General features: G+C 34.5%; 1 protein-coding gene across 1 annotated transcript in view; it reads right to left on the bottom strand.

The window, feature by feature from the left end:
* The window catches only part of FRMPD2 (FERM and PDZ domain containing 2), a 298,804-nt gene that overhangs the window by 6,457 nt on the left and 269,446 nt on the right, over positions 1–22,901 (bottom strand). Inside the window, 2 exon segments of the mRNA XM_074296140.1 lie at positions 7,179–7,394; positions 20,411–20,742. Coding sequence (XP_074152241.1) covers positions 7,179–7,394; positions 20,411–20,742 — 548 coding nt within the window.

Below are 22,901 nucleotides of genomic sequence, written 5' to 3'. Positions count from 1 at the left end.
ATAACAAAATCCTTGCACACCAAGGATTCACAGATAAGGAAGGATGGACACAATCTTGAAGGAGGGTTAGAAATTCAGGGGAATGCTCAGACAGCTCTGATCAATTCACATTGTTCAAATTTCAGTGTAAATATTTACACCTCAAAAATCAGCAAATGCTACAAATTAGGGTTTGATTTATTGATCATATAAACTTAAGAAAGTGATGGAGAACATCTTAATAATATACTTTAAATTCAAAAATAAGTTATGAACAATTTTTTCTAAAAAAGCCAATTGTTACAAAATATCAGGACACGAATAACTAGGAATTAGATAAGAAAATTAAGCATATTCCAGAAAGTTTTAAGAACATAAGCAAAGATACTGTAACAGAAAGGAGATAGGGTAGAATAATTAATAGATTGACTGCAAAAAAGTGTTCAAGAAGAGTGGGGAAGTGAGGATGGATAGACTGTTGACTGATCTATCTTTGATACTACTTTTTAGAAGGCAGAGAGCTAGATTTGATGTTCTTAGCAACAAGAACATAGATTAATAATGAAGTCAATAATATCACCTTTTTTAGAGAACATCGTGCTTTTTATATACATTTTTTTTTTCTTTTTGAATCTACCACTACTCCTTGGTTATGCAGAACAAGTTATATTTCATGAACCAATAAACTGAGGCCAAAAGAGTAAGCCCCTGCTTTCTTTCTGATAGCCTCATGCTGTCTAATGCTATTTTCCTTAACAAACAAGCTTCCACTGAGCTTTTATGCCTTGTAATGTGGTAAACTCAAAAGTTACATAGCACCTGTCCCCTCTCATCAGAGGTCTTATAAAATTGGGATATAAAAACTAAGTGAAAATTCAAGGTGAGAAGAAATACTATCACTGCATTCATGGAAGGACCATGGCGGGTAGTGTCCAGGCAGAATATTTTAGAGGCACAAAAAAAAAAAAAAAAAAAAAACCCAAGCCTGAGAAAATATATAAAATCCATAGCTCTATGTGCTGAAGGGGAGGAGATCATCGTACATGAATACATTAAAGCTGGAAAGTAGAAAATGTGGGTGGAAGAAAGTAAACTGACCACAATGCAAAGAGTCTGTAAGGGAAATAGAATGAGCAGATAGAGCCTCTTTGATGTTTGATAGAATAGTTAATAATTTTGGAACTTTACTTCTAGATAATAGAAAGAAAAGGGAAATGTTTTTTGTATTGTTTCATGTTTGTTTATTGGTTCCTGAACTGGGGAAATAACAGGATTAATATTTAGTTAAGGAAGATTATGACTGATGTGATATTGGCCGACCTATGGTTATTTCACTGAGCCTCAGTTTACTTCTTTGTAAAACAATGAAGTCAAAAATAGACAATTTCTAAGGATCCTTCCAGCTCTAGAGCTACAATCTACTCTATAGTGATAGTTTATCACAAACCAAAAGCACAGAGGTCTATATGCAGATGTCTATACGTATGTGTAGATCATTATGTATGCATCTTTATAGAATTGTATGTATGTATACATATATATATATATGAAACAGATCTGTGTATATGTGGCCAGCCATCAAAAAATGTGTGTATATACAATATTGTATAATATATCATATGTGGTGTGTACATGTATGACATGTATATTGATATGTGATGTATGCATTATACATATATTTGTGAATATGTATAGAAATAGATAAGAGTTTTCAATGAGTTAGAACCAGCATTAAAATAAATAAGAAGGGGGAAACATCTGGATTGTCTCTAGAGGACTGTGCAACTATTTCAATGATCTCACATTTCTTGCTTTCACAAAAGTCCCTTTTAATGCCAGTGTCTCATTGTTGCTTTATGTCAGTGAATATACAAAGATCTCATTCTCTCTCTCTCTCTCTCTCTCTCTCTCTCTCTCTCTCTCTCTCTCTCTCTCTCTCTCTCTCTCTCTCTCTCTTTCTCTCTCTCTCTCTCTCTTATTTAATTCTCTCTCTCTCTCTTATTTAATTCTCTCTCTGTCTCTGTCTCTGTCTATCCCTGCCTCTTTCTCTGTTTCTCTCTATGTCTCTCTTTCTCTTTCAAAAAACTAAAAGCAATCAAAAGGGCACTGGAAAACTATGTGACATGTGTGAGCTTGCTGCAACATTCCCAACAATGACTTATGCAGGAGAACTCTAATTAAAGAAATTATTAAGAAAACACAGAATCAGAACAATAGGTTGTTGAGCTATATGGTTTCATGGGATCACAGAAGATGTAATAGGATCATAGATTTGTGGCAAGAAGTGATCTAGACTCATGAAACTGAACTCCTTGATTTTATAGATTAGGACATTGAGGGAAAAAATCACCCTGTTGGTCTACAAAAGTAGGACTCTTTCCATACTATTTCACCATCTCTCTAAAAACTCAAGGGGCAAGGTAAGCAACCTCACTATCACACTGTTATAAAATATTTAACTATATGTGTATTTATATAATTACAAATATATATATATACATATATATATATGTATATATATATATGTAAAACTAGAAGAATGTGCCTCTATGATATTGACTAGTCTGTGGAGAATTTATTGCACAATAGCAATACAAAATATCACACTTCTGGGCAAGATGGAATCAAGAGGTTATGATGTGTTCCATGGAAAGAGTACACACATTGTGTGGATCCAATAAAATTTCAAACCACTAACAATTTATTCATTCATCAAACATCTATCAGATTCCCACTACGGGGAACATAATGAGGGAGATGTAAAAACAGTTAAATGAAGGACTCTTCCTTCAGGGAACTTACAATTTTGTAAGAAAAAAATAAGATGGGTTAGTAGAATACCATTTAGAATAGGATAAGTGCTTACAAATAAAATAGAGAAATCCACTTGAGGATGAAATCACTTACATTTGGAGGGATGGGGGAAATTTTGAAGAGGTATAATTCAATTTGGATCTCAAAGGTTGGGTATTAGACCAGAAGGTCTCAGAGACTGGTGGAGGACACAACAAATACAGGAAACATTGTGAATAAAGGGAAAGTGCTAGAGATTATTGGGAAGTCCATGAAGCACCAAATACATGAAGGGAACTTTTGGAAGATAAATATGGAAATATAAACTAGAAACAGTTTGGGGGCTTAAAATTTATATGATTCAAAGCAGACGATACTTAATATCAAGGTGGGATGGGGTGGGGAGGAAGACATGTGATCTGGCTTCAGAAATAGAAGCAATATGTTGTGTGGAAAAACATTGAACATTTGAATCTAAGTTCTGCTATTTCCTGTCTGTGTGACCTAGAACAAGCTACTTAGTTCTCAGTCTTCTCATTTATGAAATTAAGGCATGCTGGTTCTGAAATTATGATGCTACATGAGTGGGTATCTTATGGCAAATATGTTAGAGTTAATTTTTGTAGCTGCAGCATGGAAAACTAAAATCAGCATTAAGATGGTACAGGAAGTCTAATGTTGGTTCAGATAGAGGAAGAAATTCCTAATAATTACAAATGTTTAATAACCGAATGGACTGCCTTATAGAGGTAGGAAGCCCTCAGTCACCAAAGGTAGCCAAGCACAGACTGGTCAGCCATCTCTCTCAGGGGCATCATGAGGCTATCTCTGCTTTAGGTTGGAAATAGATGAGATGACTAAGTCCCTTTCTAACTCTGGGATCCTATGATTTGCAGACACAAATAGAAAGACTGTGTCATAGCAACTGAGGCAGCAGGTGGTCCCTGTGGATGAATGCTTTCTTTCACAGTACATCAAAGTGTTCATTAACACATTATATTAGCATAACCAACTCGTCCTTTCCCATAAAATCAAAAAGGAGTGAAGAACTCAAAGGAAGCAAACAGAAACATTTCTGCTGAAGCAGTCATTCTATGACTCACTGCTTCATCAAGATGAGAAACAAACAGCTCTATCTTGCCTACTTAGGTTAAGATGATAAGTAAAATCTCTAGTTTTATGTATTTCATGCAGAAGCAGAAGATGAAGGATTCTTTTCCCATTATTAATCCCAAGAGCATACTTTTTCCTCCTATAAAATCAGAAATAGGGAATCTGGATAGTTTGTATGTTTTTTAAAGTCATCCATAAATGGAAAATGTAAAGTTTGGAATATACAAGGTCAACTATAGTTATATTACCCTTATCACACAGACTTGACTAAATCCAATGAACCACTAAGTGAGGCATCTGATATGGGCTTCTCAGGCACTTGTTTTATTTCTGCTTATTTGTAGTTTTTTTTTTTAATCCAGTAATCAATCTGTGGTCTCTGACCTCCAGGATCCTAAATTCTTATTTGGGAGACTCTTGAGTTACAGATTAGGAAAATGGCAAACTCTTCAAAAGCCCAAATTATAGGGTATAATCATGGGTATGCTAGATTCAGCTCATACCATCTTTCAAAAGCAGACTGTTCAATTTTCGATGTGAATATAATATGTGTTGGAAATTGATTAAATATTATTCATAGGGTTTGAGTCATTGCTTTATTGATTATTTAGATCTAAAGTAATTGAGCAAATGAAGAGTTAACTTAAAAATTGTGAGGTATAATTTTTTCTCCAGGGAGCTGGTTGCTAAACATTTACCATATAATCCTGAGTGCAATTATACACCCTTCCATGTCTGACTCTAGTTTCCCCATCACATGCTTTTCTACAAGCTACTATCATATCCTTCCAAGTCACCCATGTTTGCCACCTTCAAGTCATCTTTACTGCTCTCCTTCTTCCTTCCTCTTCACATTCAATTGGCAAATTGTCATTCCTTTCTCCACAGTGTATCTCCTACCCACCCACCCATCCATCCATCCTTCCAACAATCCATTCTTCTCTCCCCTCAGTCACCACTCTTGTTCAGATTATCATCCCCTCATAGGATAACCTTCAAGCTTCTAATTGGTATCCCAAATCCTTAGTGCCCCCTCTCTTCAATACATCCTTCACATGGCTGCAATAGTGTTATTCCTAAAGCTTAGTTCTGTTCCTATCCTGCTCTAGGTGGTCCATTTGCTCCTGCTTTCTCTAAGATAAAATTGAAATTCTTCTATTTGGCTTTTAACCCTTTCACAAGCTGGCTCCAACATACTTTTTGAAGCATTTTAATGCATTCACCCTCCATCTCAACTAGCCCAACTAATTTTTTACACATATGACATTCCATTTACCATCTTCAAGCCTTTACATATGATATTTTCCATTCCTGGAATGTATCTCCTCTTCAACTCCACCTGAGGGAATCCTCTCTTCCTTCAAGATGCAGGTCAATCATCATCTACATGAAGGCTTTCCTGCTCCCTCCCCCCAATTACTACTGCCTTCCTCATAGAAATTATTTCACATATTTTATGTTTAATTTTTTAGTTATATGTTTCCTCAGAAAAATCTTCTATCCTTGATGTCATGGAATATTTCCATCTTGTCTTTAAATGACCATCTACTGACACATAGTATGCATTTAACAAATGCTTGCTAAATGAACTCAAGTAGTCATCATCATCATCATCATCATCATCATTATTATAGCATTTATATAGCACCTATTATTGACCAGCACTGCACTAAGTGCTTTATAAATAGTATATAGTTTGATCTTTAAAACAATCCGAGGATGTAGGTGTGATTATTATATCCATTTTACAGATGAGGAAAGTAAAGCAAATAAAGGTTAATGGGGGCTTATTCAGGGTTACACAATTAGTAAATATCTAAGGCAAGATTTGAACTCAGGTTTTTCTGACTCCAAACTCAACATTCTGATACACTATCTCACCACTCTGAAATCCTTTGCAAGTTTTTGACATTATTTAGAATACCAAAGTATGGAAGACTCTATAAAATAAGATACCCAAACCTGAGCTCCATCCCTCTTCCTTGTCCTTTTTTTCCCCTGTGTTCTTACAAAATGGACATCAACCTGGGTACGGATTCCTGTGCCATTTCCTTGTTCTGCCCAAAGACCCTGGGTTCAGATGATGACATGGGATCTGAAGTCAAGATCAAAGATTCCTGATACCCAAAACTTCCAGAAAGCCTCTTGAAGGATAGATGAATCAAACCATGGCAGATGATAAAGAGAAATGAAGACAGGAAAGGATTTGTGGTGACTAGAAAGAGTTCAGCATCCGCTAGGAATTCGATTAACTGGAAGAGTCTTAACTACCATTCTTTGCACCCAGGGCAGATAGCACATAACATGCCCTCAGATGAGGGGAAGAGGGTGATCATGCAGTTTGTGAGGAGAAGGAAATAACAGAATGAAGGTGTTCATTCCATCTATCATCTGACACCCCTGCTTAACTAAACCTTCTTACTAAATGCTAAGTTCTGATATTCCTATGCTACTGGAGGACTGCAATTACTGTCAGTATCCTTTAAATTCAGCATCCTAAAACAAAGTCCCAGATGTCCACTTTAGTTAAAGATATGCTGATTTGTACTTTGCTATAATTTGAGTAGACTATCCAGTATGTAAAATTCATAACACCAATACTGTTTTAGAAAGCTTCCTGAAAAGCACCAGGTAGCAAATATTTTCTAAGATAGGATCATGGATTCTAGAGGGCAGAACATTGGAGAAGTATACTTGAAAGTAGTATTCTTGAAACAAGGTGTTAACTCAGTGGTTATCTATTTTACATATGGTTATCTAGTTTACATATATTTAGTTCTTAGCATGGGGATGTAATAGTTCTTCAGTTGATGAAATTGTAATAGGGTATTTAAACTGAGGACAAAGTCAGCCACAGACATTCTATCTTTGACCTTCCTCGTGGTGGCTCTTCTGCTTCCTGCAGACCAGCAGACTGGCAGACCGGCAGACTGGCAGAGGTCAGACTATGATAGACACAGACTGTGAAGGGTATAATAAAGACTTTGGACTTTATTCCTGACTATTCTCATGGTGATTATTCTGCTGAGACCAAGACTGGTCCTAAGGCTCTCTAGAAAACTAGCCCGGACATTACAATAGATTTAGGGAGTTATCTGTAAGATCATTGAATTAAACCTCTCTATATGTGGAGAAGCTCCAGATAAAGTCAAGCCACTTGCAACATGGTCATACAGATAAATGTCAGAGTTTGGATTTCGATTAAGGACTTTTGATTCTCAATTACAACATTCCTCTTTTACTAAGTTTATTTCATTGTATGAACCTTTTTTTGGGAAGAAGCACGTACTTACCTGAAAGTCTTTTTCGAGGGCACGGAGTACAACATCCACACACAAGAGGACCCCAGTCCTCCCTATTCCTGCACTGCAGTGTGCAATGATGGGTCCCGTCTCATGGATCTTCCTCATGTAGCGGACATACCTCACCAAAGCCTCAAACGATGTGGGAATACCATGGTCTGGCCAATTAATGAATTGTATCTGATGCACAAAGTGAACAGATCCTGTCTGTGAGAAAAGAACAATCATCATATTTTAGGTTAGAGACCACAAGTTAATACTTTATGGAGATGCTACTATCTGATGTAGTATAGCACTTTTATCCCTTTGGAAAGCATCTGCACTTCATTTTATTTTGAGGACAACTGGTGAAATAGATGGGGAAAACAGTATTAGTCAGCAAGCATTTATTAAGCATCTAACATGTTCCAGGCACTCTGCTGGGGACAGAAAGAAAGGCAAAAGGTAGTTCCTATTTTCAAGGATCTCACAGTTTTAGGAGAGAAACAACAAGTAAAATATGCAAGTGAGATGTAAGAAGTTAAATTGAAGATTTAAATTGAAGTGGTCTCCCACTCCCTTTTTAAATACTTTTAAGAGAGGTGAATCATGGCCTCTCAAAGCATCCAATTCCACTCTTGGACAGATCTAGTTTAGAAATGTTTCCTGATATCAAGTCTCAGTTTTCCTCTTTGTAACCTCCACTAATATTTCTGAGTTTTTTCCTTCCTTTGAGATCAAAAAAAGGTGTGTCTAAACCCTCCTTCATATGACAGTCCTTCCTGTACTTGAACAATATCACTTTGTCCCCAATGAATGCACTTTTCTCCAGGTTAAACATGCCCAGTTCATTCAACTGATTTTCATGAGTCATGAATTCAAGGTTATGCAATGTGGAATATTTGAGAAATATACATTCACTGACTGCACTTTGAGCTTCTATACCTCTGCAACCCTGGAGAATTCCAAAGTCTACTTGGTTTTAAAATAGCAATTATACCAAAAGAAATGAAATTTTTAAAAAAGAACATAGAATAAACAAAAGTATTTAAACGGAATAGAAAATTAACACTAAAAATATTTTCAGCAAACTTTTCCTGAAGGAGTATGTTTTTAGAGGGGCAGAGCCAAGTTCTTCTTGGAGTCCTTCAGATCAACATCCAATCAAGTCTCTGAATGGGTTTTAAAGTGATAGAACCCACAAATATTTGGAGTGTAACAAATTTCTAGCGAAGATATTTTGGAAGAACTTCAGGAAAGGTCTGTCTCACTGGGCAGTGGTGAGGGGGAATCTACTGGGAGGCTCTTAGCCAAAAAAAAGCATTGTTGGCTATCCTGCTCTGGTTCAGAAGCCAATGGATCAACAGATTAGCTGTGAGCCCTCCAACACAACTATAGAAGGCATAATCTAGCATTATGAATCCCAGCATAACATGGCCCCATTCACCCAGTATGGGAAGGAAGCCCCAGGGCAGTGTGAATCAACTGTGGCCTATAGAGGGAGCTTGGGACAATTTAGGACTTTGCCCTAAAAGCAGACCTCAACCTTTAAAAATGACCAAAAATGCAAAAAGATTTCTGACTACAGATAGCTTTTATGGAGACGGAGAAGAACAGATCTCAAACCCTGAGGACTCTAAAGACAAAACATCTCCAGATGTAGCCTCAAAAGTGATTTAATTGGTCTCCATTTCACAAGGCTCTCTTTGAAGAATTAAAAAATATTTTAAAAGAGTTAGAAGAAAAGTGGGGAAAGAAATGAGAGATTGTCTTAAGAAAATCACTCCTTTAAAGAAAGTTTTGGCAAAATGGAAAAAATAAAATAATTCATTGAAAAGCAGAATTTCTGAAATGAAAAAAAAAATCCAATGAACAAAACAACTCATTTTAAAAAAGCAAATAATGTGCTAAAAATTAGAATTGAATAAATGGAAGCAAATGACTCAATGAAACATCAAGAATCAGTTAAAAATAAAAAAAAAAAAAAACAGAAATGTGAACTTCATTGGAAAAACAACTGACCTAGAAAATAGACCCAGGAGAACAAATCTAAATATTATTGGACTACCTGAAAATCATAATGTAAAAAAAAGAGCTTAGACAATATCTTTCAAGAAATCATCAAGGAAAACTGCCCTTACATCCTAGAACCAGAAAATAAAATAGCCATTGAAAGAACCTACCAATCACCTCCTGAAAGAGACCTGAAAATGAAAACTCCAAGGAATATTGTAGCTAAATTCCAGAATTATTAGATCAAGGTTGAAATATTGATAGCAGCCAGAAACAAACAATTCAAATATCAAGATGCACAATCTGGTTTTCCATCAACCTAACAGCTTCCACTTTAAAGGATCAAAGGGCCTGGAATGTGATATTCCAGAGGGCAAAGGAACTTGGATTGCAGCCAGAATCAATTATCCAGCAAAATAAATCATTATCTTTCAGGGGAAAAGATGGACACTCAATGAAATAAGAGAATTTCATTTATTTTTAATGAAAAGGACAGAGCTGAACAGAAAATCTGATCTTCAAATACAGAACTCAAGAGACCTATAAAAGTAAAAAGAAAAGGGAAAAAAAAAACTATGTTTTTTAAAGGTTAAAATGTTTACATTCCTATATGGGAAAATGACATGTTTAATTCTTGAGAATTGTATTATTTGTTAGGGGTATACTTAGAGGAAATGTGTATAATTTGACTTTGTTGTGATTATATAAAAAAGAAGCTATGGGTGGAAAAGGGATTGTACTGGAAGAAGATGGAAGAGAGATAAAATGGGGAAAATTGCATCACATGAAGAAACAAAAAAAAGACCTGTTACAGTTGGAGAAAAGAAGGGAAGGGGAGAGCATTTTGTGAACCTTAATCTCATTGGATTTGGATCAAAGAGAGAATATCAGACATATTTAATTTAATATAGAAACTTGTCTCATCCTATAGGGAAGTAGGAGGAGAAGAGAGGAAAGGAAAAGGGAAGGTAATAGAAGGGAGAACAGAAGCAAAAAGATAAAAGGATAGAAGAAATGGGGAAGGACTGCAAAAGGGAAGGGCTGTTTGAGGAAGATAGTGGTGTGAAGCAAAACATTGGTGAAGGAAAGGGAGAAAAAGAAAAGCATAACTTGGAGAAAATAAAGTGGTGGGAAATACACAGAATTAGCAATTTTATCTGTGAATGTGAATGGGATCAACTCTCCCATAAAATGGGAGTGGATAGCAGACTGGATTAAAAGCCAGAATCCTACAATGTGTTGTTTACAAGAAAAACATTTAAAGCAGATACATACATACATACAGAGTGATACATATAAAGAAAAGGCTGAAACAGAATCTGTTATACTTTAGGTGAAGTAAAAAAAAAAAGGGGGGGGGGAAGGGTAGTGATCCTGAACTTAGATAAAGCAAAGAAAAAATAGATCAAATTAAAAGAGATAATGAAGAAAACTACATCTTGCTAAAGAGTACCATAGATATTAAAGTAATGTAAATACTAAAAATATATTCACCAAGTAGTATAGCATCTAAGTTCCTATAGGAGAAGTTAGGAGAGCTACATGAAAAAATAGACAGCAAAATTATACTAGTGGGGGATCCCAACCTTGCTCAATCAGAACTAGATAAATCAAACCACAAAATAAATAAGAAGTTAATGAGTAAATAGAACTTTAGAAAAATTAGGTATGACAGATCTTTGGAGAAAACTGAATAGAAACCGAAAGGAGTATATTTTTTCTCAGCAGTTCATGGAACCTTCACAAAAATTGCTCATATATTAGGGCATAAAACCCTCAAAATCAAATGCAGAAAGGCAGAAATAGTAAATACATCTTTTTCAGATCATGATGCAATAAGAACCACATGTTAGAAAGGGCCAGGGAAAAATAGACCAAATATGAATTAGAAATAAAATAATCTAATCCTAAAGAAAAAGTGGATGAAAGAACAAATTGTAGACATAATCAATAATTTTATCCAAGAGAATGATGAGAGAATATACAAAAGTTTATGGGAATGCAACCAAAAAGCAATTATAAGGGGAAGTTTGTCTTTTTTTTAATCTCTGGATGCTTACTTGCATAAAATAGAGAAAGAAATCAATGCCAACTAAAAAATCTAGAAAAAGAACAAATTGAAAACTCCCAATTAAATACTAAATTTGAAATTCTAAAAATAAAAAGGGAGATGATTAAAATTGAAAGTAAGAAAATTATTGAACTAATATACAAAACTAAAAGTTGGCTTTATGGAAAAACCAAGAAAATAAATATACCTTTAGTTTAGTTTAGTTAGTTTAGTTAGGCAAGAAGAAAATCAAATTGTTGTTATCAAAAATGAAAAGAGTGAACTTTCTGTCAATGAAGAGGAAATTAGAGAAATAATTTGGAGCTATTTTTGCCCAACTGCAAACCAACAAATCTGATAATCTAAGTGAAATGTATAAATACTTATAAAAACATAGATTGCTCAGATTAACAAGAGGGGAACAGAAATGACTTAAATAATTCCATTTTAGAAAAAGAAGTAGAACAAGCTATTAATCAAGTTCCTAAGAAAAAAAAAACTTCAGGGACGCATGGATTTACATGTGAATTATACCAAATATTTAAAGAATTATTAATTCCAATATTATGCAAACTATTTGGGAAAATAGGGAATGAAGGAGCCCTACCAAATTCCTTTTATGACGCAGATATGGAGCTGATATCAGATAGAGTCAAAACAGAAAGAAAATAATAGACCTTTCCCTAATGAATATTGATGCAAAAATCTTAAATAAAATTTTAGCAAAGAGATTACAGCAAGTTATCCCTAGCATAATACACCATGACCAAATAGGATTTATACCAGGAATGCAGGGCTGGATCAATATTAGGAAAACTATTGACTATATCAATAACTAAACTAACAGAAATCACATGATTATCTCAATAAATACAGAAAAAGAATTTGACAAAATCCAACAACCATTCCTATTAAAAACCCTAGAGTATAGGAATAAATGGATTTTTCCTTAAAATAAACAGTAGCATCTATCTGAAACCATCAGAAAGCATCATATGTAATGGAGATAATCTAGAATTACTCCCAATAAGATCAGGAGTAAAACAATTTTACTCAGTATCACCATTACTATTCAATATTATATAAGAAATATTAGCTTTAGCAATTAGAAGGAAAATAAATTAAAGGAATTAGAGTAGGTAACGAGGAAAGAATTATCACTCTTTGCAGATAATACTTAGAGAATCCTGGGAAATCAACTAAAAAACTATTAGAAACAATACACAACTTTAGCAAAGTTGTGGGACACAAAGTAAATCCACATAAATCATCAACATTTCTATATGTGACCAACAAAGTTCAGCAGCGAGAGATACAAAGAGCAATTTAGGCCAATAATATAAAATATTTGGAAGTCTATCTGTCAAGACAAAGTCAGGAACTATAAGAACACAATTAAAAAGCACTTTCCTCACAAATAAAGTCAGATCTAAACAATTGGAAGAATATCAATTGCTCATGGGTAGGCTGAGCTAATGTAATAAAAATGACAATTCTACCTAAATTATTCTACTTATTCAGTGCCATGCTAATTAAATTTCCAAGAAATTATTTTTCAGAACTAGAAAAAATAATAACAAAGTTCATCTGGAAGAACAAAAGATCAAGAATTTCAAGGGAATTAATGAAAAAAATTGCAAATGAAGGTGGCCTAGTTGTACCAGACCTAAAAGTATATTAATAAACTAGTGTTCATCAAAACCATTTGATACTGGCTAAGAAATAGAGTAGTTGATCAGTGGAAAATGTTAAGTTCACAAGAACAATAGTCAATGATTATAGTAATCTAGTGTTTGATAAACTCTAAGACCCCAACTTCTGGGATGAAAACTCAGTTATTTGGCAAAAATTTATTGGAAAATTGGAAATTAATATGGCAGAAATCAGGCATTGACCCTCACCTAATACCATATACCAAGATAAGGTTGAAATTGGTTCATAATTTATTATAAAGAGTGATACTACAAGTAAACTAGAACAACAAAGGATAGTCTACTTCTCACATTTGTGGAGAAGGAATAAATTTGTGGCTAAAGAAGAACCAGAATACATCATGGAATGTAAAATAGATAATTTAGATTATATAAAGTTAGAAAGCTTTTTGTACAAACAAAAACAATGCAGACAAGATTAAAAGGGAAGCAGTAAACTGGGGGGGGGGAGGGATTTACATACTAGGCTCTGATAAAGGCCTCATTTCCAAAATATATAGAAAATTGACTCAAATTTGGAAAAATACATGCCATTCCCCAATTAATAAATGGCCAAAGGATAAGAACAGACAACTTTCAGATGAAGAAATAAAACCATTTCTAGTCTTATGAAAAAATGCTTTAAATCATTATTGATCAGAGAAATGCAAATTAAGACAACTCTGAGGTATGTGATGTGTGTAGTGACACATCTCTCAATTTGGCTAAGATGACAGGAAAAGACAAAGATAAATGTTGGAGAGGATGTGGAAAAACTGGGACAGTAATGCATTGTTGGTGGTGTAGTGGACTGAGCCAACCATTCTGGAGAGCAATATGAAACTATGTCCAAAAAGCTATCAACATGCACACATGCCTTTTGACCCAGGAGTGTCTCTACCAGGTCTGTATTCCAAAGAGATCATAAAAAAGGAAAAGGACCCACATGTGAAAAATATTTATGGCAGCTCTTTTTGTAATAGCAAGGAACTGGAAACCAAATAGTTGCCCATCAGTTGGGGAATGGCTGAATAACTTATGGTATATAATGTAATAGAATATTATTGTTCTATAAAAACTGATCAGCAGGATGATTTCAGAAAGGTCTGCAAAGACTTACATGAACTAAGTGAAATCAAGAGAACCATTGTACACAGCAACAACAATATTATATAATGATCAATCCTGATGGATGTGGCTCTTTTCAATAGCAAGATGATTCAGGCTAGCTCCAATAGTTTTTTGAGGGAAAGAGCCATCTGCACCCAGAGATAAGTCTCTGGGGACTAAGTGTGGATCACAACACAGTATTTTCACTTTTTGTTTATGTTTGCTTGCTTTTTGTTTTATTTCTCATTTTTTTCCCTTTTTGAGCTTATTTTTCTTGTGCAGTATGATAATTGTGGAAATACATGTTGAAGAATTGCACATGTTTAACATATTGTATCACTTGGGTTCTAAGGAAGGGGTGAAAGGAAGGAAGGGAATGAAAATTAGAACACAGTGTTTTGCAATTGTGAATGTTGAAAACTATACATATGTTTTGAAAATAAAAAGCTTTAGAAAAGTAGTATATTTTCATTCTTAATAGCAATAGAAACTTAATACTTCTTTCCTTTCTTCCTAACTTTCTTTCTTCCTTCATATGCTTTCTTCTACTATCTCCTCTCTTTTATCCCTGAGTCACATGATAAAGTGTTCTTAACTCCTTTCCACAACTAATTCCTCTACTTGAGTGATTCCATTACATTCTATCTCCTACTAAAAAAAAAATATTCCCTATGTCATCTCCATTCCTTCATTTATTTTCAACCTCTCTCTCCCTACTGGTTTACTTTCTTCTACATACAAATAAATATGTCTGTATCCCTCATCCACAAAAACTACTCACTAGATCCTTTCATTCCCACTTAATTCTCATCCTACATGCCTTCCTGTTTTTTGTGTCTAAACTCAAAAAAGGACATCTTCAAGAAGTGCTTCCACTGAATTTCACTAGCTCTGTTCTTAACCACTTACAATCTGGATCCTGATCTTACGTTGACATTGTTTCCTTGATACTCTTTTCTACTCCAGATTTTTGAGGCAACTTTCTCTCCTGGTTCTCCTCTAATACATCTGACTGTTCCTACTATGTCTCCTTTGCACAATCCTCTTCCAGATCACACCCTCTAACCGTAGGTGTCCCTAGAGATTTTCTCCTGAGCCTTCTTCCCTCTCTATATATTACTTCACTTGTGATCCCCATCTCTTCCATGATTTAATTACTCTCCTTATGCTGATGATTCTCAAATCTATTTATCCTACCCAGTTTCTCTGCTGACCTCCAACTGCCTTTCAAATATCTTGAATTTAATCTCAAACTCATTATGTCCAAAATAGAACTCTCTCTCTCCCACTAAGACCTTCCCTTCCTTCTACCTTCTCTAGTACTACAGAAGACACCAGCATACAATCTGGACTCATCTCTGACCCCTCCCATATGCAATCTTTATTTTTTTCCATATCTAATCTTTAACCAAAACATGTGAGTTTCACCTTTGCAACATCTCCCAAGTATTCCTCCTTCTCTCCTCTTACATTGCCATCACTCTGGTACAGTTTGTCATCACCTCACATCTGAACAATTGAAACAACATGCTGAGGGGTCTGGCTGCCTCATGCTTTCTCCTCCACCCCCATCCCACTGCAATTTATTCTCCATTCTGCCATGTAAGCTATTTACCTTAAGTATAAATCTAACCAAGTCACACATCCCAACACATACTCTATATAAATTTCACTGGCTCCCTATCACCTCCAGGATCCAACAAAAATACTATTAAGCATTTTTTGCCCTTCATAACCTAGATCCCTCTGACCATTCCAGTCTTCTTATACTTTACTCTCCAATATATTTTTAGTCTAGTAACCCTAACTTCCTGCATGTTCCATGAATAAGGCATTTTCTCTCTCAGATACAGACATTTTCTGTAACTGTCCCCCTTGCCTGTAACACCTTCCCTCCTCATCCCCACCTCCTGCATTGTCTTGACCTCCCTGGTGTCTGCTAAGTCCCAACCAAAATCTTATCTTCTACTAGAAGCTTTTTTCCAACCCCTCATAACTCCAGTCTCTTCCATGTGTTAATTACTTCCCATTTATATCATATATAGTTTGCTTTGCAAATATTTATTTGTATGTTGTCTCCCCATTGGATCATAAATTCCTTGTTAGGGAAAGAATGGGCTTTTCCCTATTTTTGTATCTCCAGAACTTAGTATAGTCTCTGACATAGTAGATGCTTAACGTTTATTGATATTGATCTTCCTCAGGATAGTCTAGAAAGGAGATTTTTGTTTATCCAACAGCACAATGGCATGAAATCCAGCCAGCCACAGCCCTAGGTCATCACTACTTCCTGACTATAGATTACAGCAACATTTGCCTCTCTGTCACCTTATTTCCTTGGGCCCATCAGTGACTAGAAGTCAGTGCTCCACTATGTTCTAGAACATCTATCCTCAGAAATTTGGGACTCTCAGACACTGCATTTCATCCTCTTCAGTCTATCTTGTGCTCCTTCCTCTTCCCCTCAGAATATCTGCCTCAGAGATCTCATTATATCTTGTACCAGTACCCTAGTAAATGAAGTTCTAGGAAGATAGCCTTATGCCTGGAACACAGCCATTTGGAAAGTATAGGGTTGCACTTACCTGACCTGGGGTTATATACCCATTTTCCAGGTGTTCAAAGAGATTTGTTTATACGTTCTACCAATAAATGTTTTGGACTGCCCAACTTCAGTCAAGCTAGTTATGTGATAAATTTAAGCTTAGAATTCAGATCTTCTCATTTTTTGTTTAGTGTCTAAAAGGGCAGCAATAGGCCTCTCTTTAGAAAAATACAAGAAATCAAAAATAAAGAGGTTATTGATATTTGGAATCAACAAAATGGTAAAATGTCCCAGCAAACATTTTGTATGAATAAGGAGGAAAGATGAGCCAATGGGCAATATTGGAAAGAATCCCAGATCCAAATGCTTTTTTCTGTAGCTCTATCTATATGCCTTGATCAAACAACATCCTCGGGTCTCAGAATTCTAATCTATAATAAAGCCTTTAAGGGGCTTTACAACTCTGAATCCATTATCCTATTATTCTCAATGTTTAAATAGATTGACATATGTTAAAAAAATTTATGGATAAAGAATTGAGAGTAGAAATTAGACCTGTGTTTTCATAAATACAAGTTATTTTGGCTCATGAAATTTCCGCCTCAAATACTAGTCAGTATCTTCTCTGAAACTTACCATCTTAAAGAGATGTCTAGAACATTTAGAGATTAAATTATTTGCCCAAGGTCACAGCCTTAGTATGTGTTGAAAGAAGAATGTGAACCCAGATTGTTCTGGCTTAAAAGTCAGCATTTAATTCATTATACCACAATACCTACTCAACTAACTTTATGAAAATATTTAATCCAAGATTTTAGATTTTCATAGATAGTGAACATATCAAAGCAAAATGGTTATTTTGGGTCATGAACACAAAGACTATCTAGGGATTGTTGTAATCTCACTTAATTGAATGAGAACCATTTAGATATCCCTACAGACATCTTGGGAATGCCCACTTTTGCCTTGAGAACTCCTGGCAAAGAATCAGAAGGATGTACAATTTCTCATAGGCAATAGAACAAAGATCTTGGGTAAGAATATCCTATAAACAGGAATGTCTCTATTATCTCTGGAACATCCTTGTGGGAACTCAAGACAAAGGGGTAGGTTTCCAGACGGCCAAAAACTATTTTAAAGGATTTTCCTGTTCTCCTTCCAAACCCTTTTACCAAAATTTGTCCATATTTCATCATTGTCAGGACCCACTAGTGAAAATGATAGTATGAAATTTAGGAACTCTCCCATTTAAATGTGGGTATGTAACAGAATTCTGTGTTGAGCAGTTTTTGTTGGAATCATACAATAACAATCATAAGTAATTTTACCGATCACAAGCATCACTAAATAATGTGTATGGCAAATACATTTAGTTTTACATTTCCTTATTTTAAAAATTGGATATAATTGTTCTATCATACTTAATGGAGATATTGTTCTTTGACCCGATATGCTAAAAGAAAGTACTAAGTTGAAACAGCAATCATAACCACAATAAAATAATAATAGTAACCAAAATGTACATAAAATTCTAAGGTTGATAAAACAGTTTATCTTGACAGCAACCCTGGCTGGGGCTTCATAATTATTTCATGGTGAAATAAATAAAAGCTTGGTATAGTACCTAAAGGTCTAGACTTGGAATCAGCAAAGTCTAGGGTCAAATACCAACTCAGAAACTGTAACTTGGATAAGTCATGTTAGCCTCTCAGCCTCAGTTTCCTTATCTTAAAAATGAGTGTGACCCTGTTCCTACCTCATAGGTTTGTTATTAGGAGAAGAAAATGAGACAATATATTCAAAACACTTTGCAAAACTGAAAATCTTTATATACATATATAAATATATGTATACTATATATGCTATATAGTATATATACTAGTAATCGTTATCATCACCCTCATCCCCATTCTACAAATGAGATATAAAAAGAAAGGATTAGAGGTTTTGTTTGCCTAGGGAATATAGGATGTGTCTGAAGTATGATTTCAATATAGGATTTGATTCCAAGTTTCACCTTCTAACATTCTACCTTTCAAATATATAAATACATGAAAATGGATTATGAGAAACATAATAGTATATTTATGATACCCTATTTTTGATGGCTTACATGTACCCTATGTTCCTTCAGTACTTTATAAAGCATCCAAGATAGTGATATTTATGCATCATCTCTTCTTTCTTCTCCATTAATTCTATGTGGTAAGGGAAAGATGACTGAAATTTTCAGGAAATAATTATTCAATTGCTATCAATGTAATTTGAGGCATCCAAAAGAATGGGAGAGGGGCTATACAACTGGACAATGCAAAAGTTGATCCAATTTTCAAAAAGAGGGAAAGAAGGTAGATTCCTTAAATTATAGACTAAAGAGAATAAGTAATTTCCATTTCTGGAGACTGGCTAGAAAAAAAAATGACCAAAAGGATCATTTACAAACACATGAAAAAAGGCAAATGTTTTGTTGGAATTGTCAGAGACATGTAGATTATGCGACATATAATGTTTGCCCCACAGAATAGTGATTAGAGGGTCTACATTAATGTCAATCTAAGAAGACCCTAATGGAGTGTTGTAGGTTCTGCCTCTGGTACCCTTCAATGCTTTAATTAAAGGTTCAGATGAAAGCACATATTTATCAATTCTTCGGGTAACACCAATCTAGAGTGGATAGTTCATATTTTGAATGTCAGAATTTTGATTGCTAAAAATCTCAATGGACTCAACCCAATAACATTAGATTTAATAAGGATAAACAGAAAGGCATAAATTTACATAAAAATCAGATACATAAGAACAAAAAGTGGTAGATATAACCAGAAAACAGTTCATGAAAAAAAAAAAAAGACCTGAGAAACTTGAATGAGGTACAAGTTCCATCAGTATCATTGACAGTATGATAAGAAGTTTCAAAATAATTAATATGATATTATGATTTGACAAAACAGTCATGTCCAAATTGAGAGACATAATGGCTCCTTTGTACTCTGGCCTCTGATGTACTACACTAGCAATATTATATTCTATTTCAGTTGCCACATTTTTGGATGGGCACAAAAAAATTGCAAAGGGTCAGGAAGAAGGAACCAAGGAAAGTGAAGGAATTCAAAACTACGTCCAATGAGGAAAAGAAGAAAGAATGCAGGAGGCTCCATATAAAGAATAGTGACAGAGGGATAGAGCTACAGTCTTTAAATATTTGAGGAATTTACCATGTGGAAAAGAAACACTAGGTCTGTTCCTTTTGGCATTATAGGATCAAGGTATGGAGAGTAGTTTACCATTTCCTTCTTCAATTCATTTATACATGAGGAAACTGAGGCAAAAAAGGATTAAGTGACTTTTTCTGGGATCACACAGCTAGTAAGTGTCTGAGGACGGCTTTGTACTCAAGTCTTCCTGATTCTGGGCTTGGCATTCTATCTACTGTGCCACCTGGCTAAATAATAAAATACTTATATTTTATATATATATAAAATATTTATTCAGTGTAAACTTATAAATGCACAGACTTTCTACCCTAAAAGAAAATGTTCTCATTAAAAACAGAGACTATCAATTTTCTAGTACCTAGCTCAGAATCTTGTAAAACCCAAGTATTTAATAACTGTCAAGTGATAATCTTCTAATTCTCAGTTTCTATGACATCTTGCAAGACTTGGGTTTGGAAGCATCAGTTTGGAAACAGTATTTTTTTACATTCAATTCTCTATTACTCTCTCAATCCCACAAGTTCAAATATGAAATAATATCTACTAATAAACAAAAGGGTAATGCAAAGCACTATGGAGATATTGGTAGTAGGATTGGGCTTTTTAAAAAAATTACTCACCTTTTTAACCATTTTAAATACTCTAATTGTAAAAGCTTCCAGTATCTGGCAATTCTCCAAGGCAATAACATAGTCTTGAAGCTCCAAAGGCTTATTCAGAGAAATGGGCCAATAACGATGGCATTTGATGAATCCATCCTCTATTTCTTTGGTCATCATGGCAATGACATTAGATTTATTTTCCCAAACCATTTGCCAAAAGTCTTCTGTGGTTCCTGGAAGAGGTCCCTGGGTTGCTATATAAAAGTATTCTTCCCCTGAATTCAATATTCGGATAAAACTTGCATTGATATAATCCTTTCTTTCTCCAAGTGGAACTCGTGTACCATCATCTATATCATATAGAAATAGAATAAATACAAAATCTAAATTTATAATTAATATTTGTCTTTCAAATATGATTTTTCTATTCCTGTCAAAAACTGCACAAAAGTGTTAATTCGTTTTAAGTAGTAAATATGACAGATACATGAGGATTTTTTTTCATAGGCATGTGAGAGACTATCTTGTATTCTATTCTAATTAATTCAGTGAGCAAATTTTCAAGCCAATGAATAAAAATATGTCAAATTTATAAATTTTAAATTTAAAAGGACAGGCAAATACTTCCCTTATCAACTTAGACATTCTAATTACAGATTCAGAATTAGACCAGATCAATAAATCAGAATCTACAGAACATTTTCTCTGTGCCAAACACAGATATTATCTCAAAGATATTCTTAACCCAATTACGCAGTAAAATCGTATAGTTAACCATTCTCCAACTGAAAAAAAGTAGTCAAAATAAAGGAAAATTTTCTTCAGAATTCAAAGAAATCCAAGCTAACAATGCTATATGAAAAATATGCTAACTCATTAATAATTAGAGAAATGCACATTAAAAGTAACATTGGAGGTTCACTTCATAAGCATCAGATTAATAAGGTTGACAGCTGGGGCAGCTAGGTGGTATAGTGGATAGAGCATCAGCCCTGAAGTCAGGAGGACCCGAGTTCAAATCTGACCTCAGATACTTAACACTTCCTAGCTGTGTGACCCTGGGCAAGTTCACATAACCCCAATTGCCTCCAGCAAAATAAATAAATTATTAAATAATCAATCAATAAATAAAGTTGACAAAAAAAGGAAAATGAAAAATTCTGGAGAAATTGTTGGATATTATGTATATTAGTGCATTTCTGGTACAGGTAAACATTCTGGAAAGAAATTTGGAACTTTACCTCACAAACTATACATTATGCACATCCTTTGACTCAGTGATACTTCTACTAAGTCCACTCTCCAAAAGATCAAATAAAGGGGAAAAGGATCCATACATGTACAAAAATATTTCTAGCAGCACTCTTTGTTGTGGTAAAGAATTAGAAACTGAGTCAGTGCCTGTCAATTGTGACCTGATCAAATAAATTGTAGCATACATATGCAATAAATATTATTTATTGTATAGTAAGAAGTAATGAAGAGGATAGTTTCAGAAAATCATGACAAAACTTAAATGAACTAATGAAGAATAGAAAGTAAGAAACAAGGGAAATTTCATACAGAAGTATCAATATCATAAGGACAAACAACTTTCAAAGCCTTTAAAGCCTAATTGCTAAAGTGACTAACCTAATTAAAAAACAACTTAAGATGAAATAGATTAGCTGCCTCCTGATAGAGAGGTGACAGATTCAAAATACACACCAAGACTTATTTTCTTACGGTTTTTTGTACATGGCCAATATGAGAATTTATTATTCTTTACTATATGTACAATTGTAACAGTGGATTTCTCCCCTTTATTTTCTCAATTGAGGATAGGGTAGAAACAAGCAAAGACAGATATGAAAACAACATTTAATTAAAAACAAAAAAATGATACAGCATACACAGTTTTAATATGATCTCTTCAGTCCAGGGCTTTGATTTTGTAAGAGAAAACGCCTGATTTGGGTTTTCCCACTGTGCATACATCCTCTATTGATATAGAGAGGCAACTTGCTTATTAATTTCCTGGGGCACTGAGAAGTTAAGTAATCTGCTTTAAGTGTCACATAGGGCATACAAATCATAAGTGATACATGAATCCAAATGGCACTTCCTGACCTGAAAGACATTCCATCACTTATAAACTTATATTGTTTTTTCTTAAAGGGTCAGTAGAATTTCAATCTTCTTTTCAATATTTCTGATTACTTTTTAGTTTCCATGGCTTCTCCAGGGATAATTTTCTTCTCTGCCACTGTATTGATACCTCTTGAAGATAGAAAGGCTCTTTGTATGAAGAAATAAGTCAGTCTGGACCAAGAGAGTTCAAATTTGCCCCTCAATGTATTTTTATACATTGTACCTAAACCAGAACATTGTACCTAAAGGTACCTAAACCATTATGAGGGTTCAGTCATCATGAACCATATAATCTAAGCCTTTTTATTGAAGGCAATCATGCCAGGAGCTAATTTGTACTCACAAGGACAAGAATTCTATACATGGGATGCTTCCCATG

This window comes from Sminthopsis crassicaudata, chromosome 2 (assembly GCF_048593235.1).
Source record: "Sminthopsis crassicaudata isolate SCR6 chromosome 2, ASM4859323v1, whole genome shotgun sequence".
In the NCBI taxonomy this organism is placed as follows: Eukaryota; Metazoa; Chordata; class Mammalia; order Dasyuromorphia; family Dasyuridae; genus Sminthopsis; species Sminthopsis crassicaudata.
The sequence above is the reverse complement of the archived record's forward strand: the minus strand, read 5'-3'. Positions and strand labels throughout refer to the sequence as shown.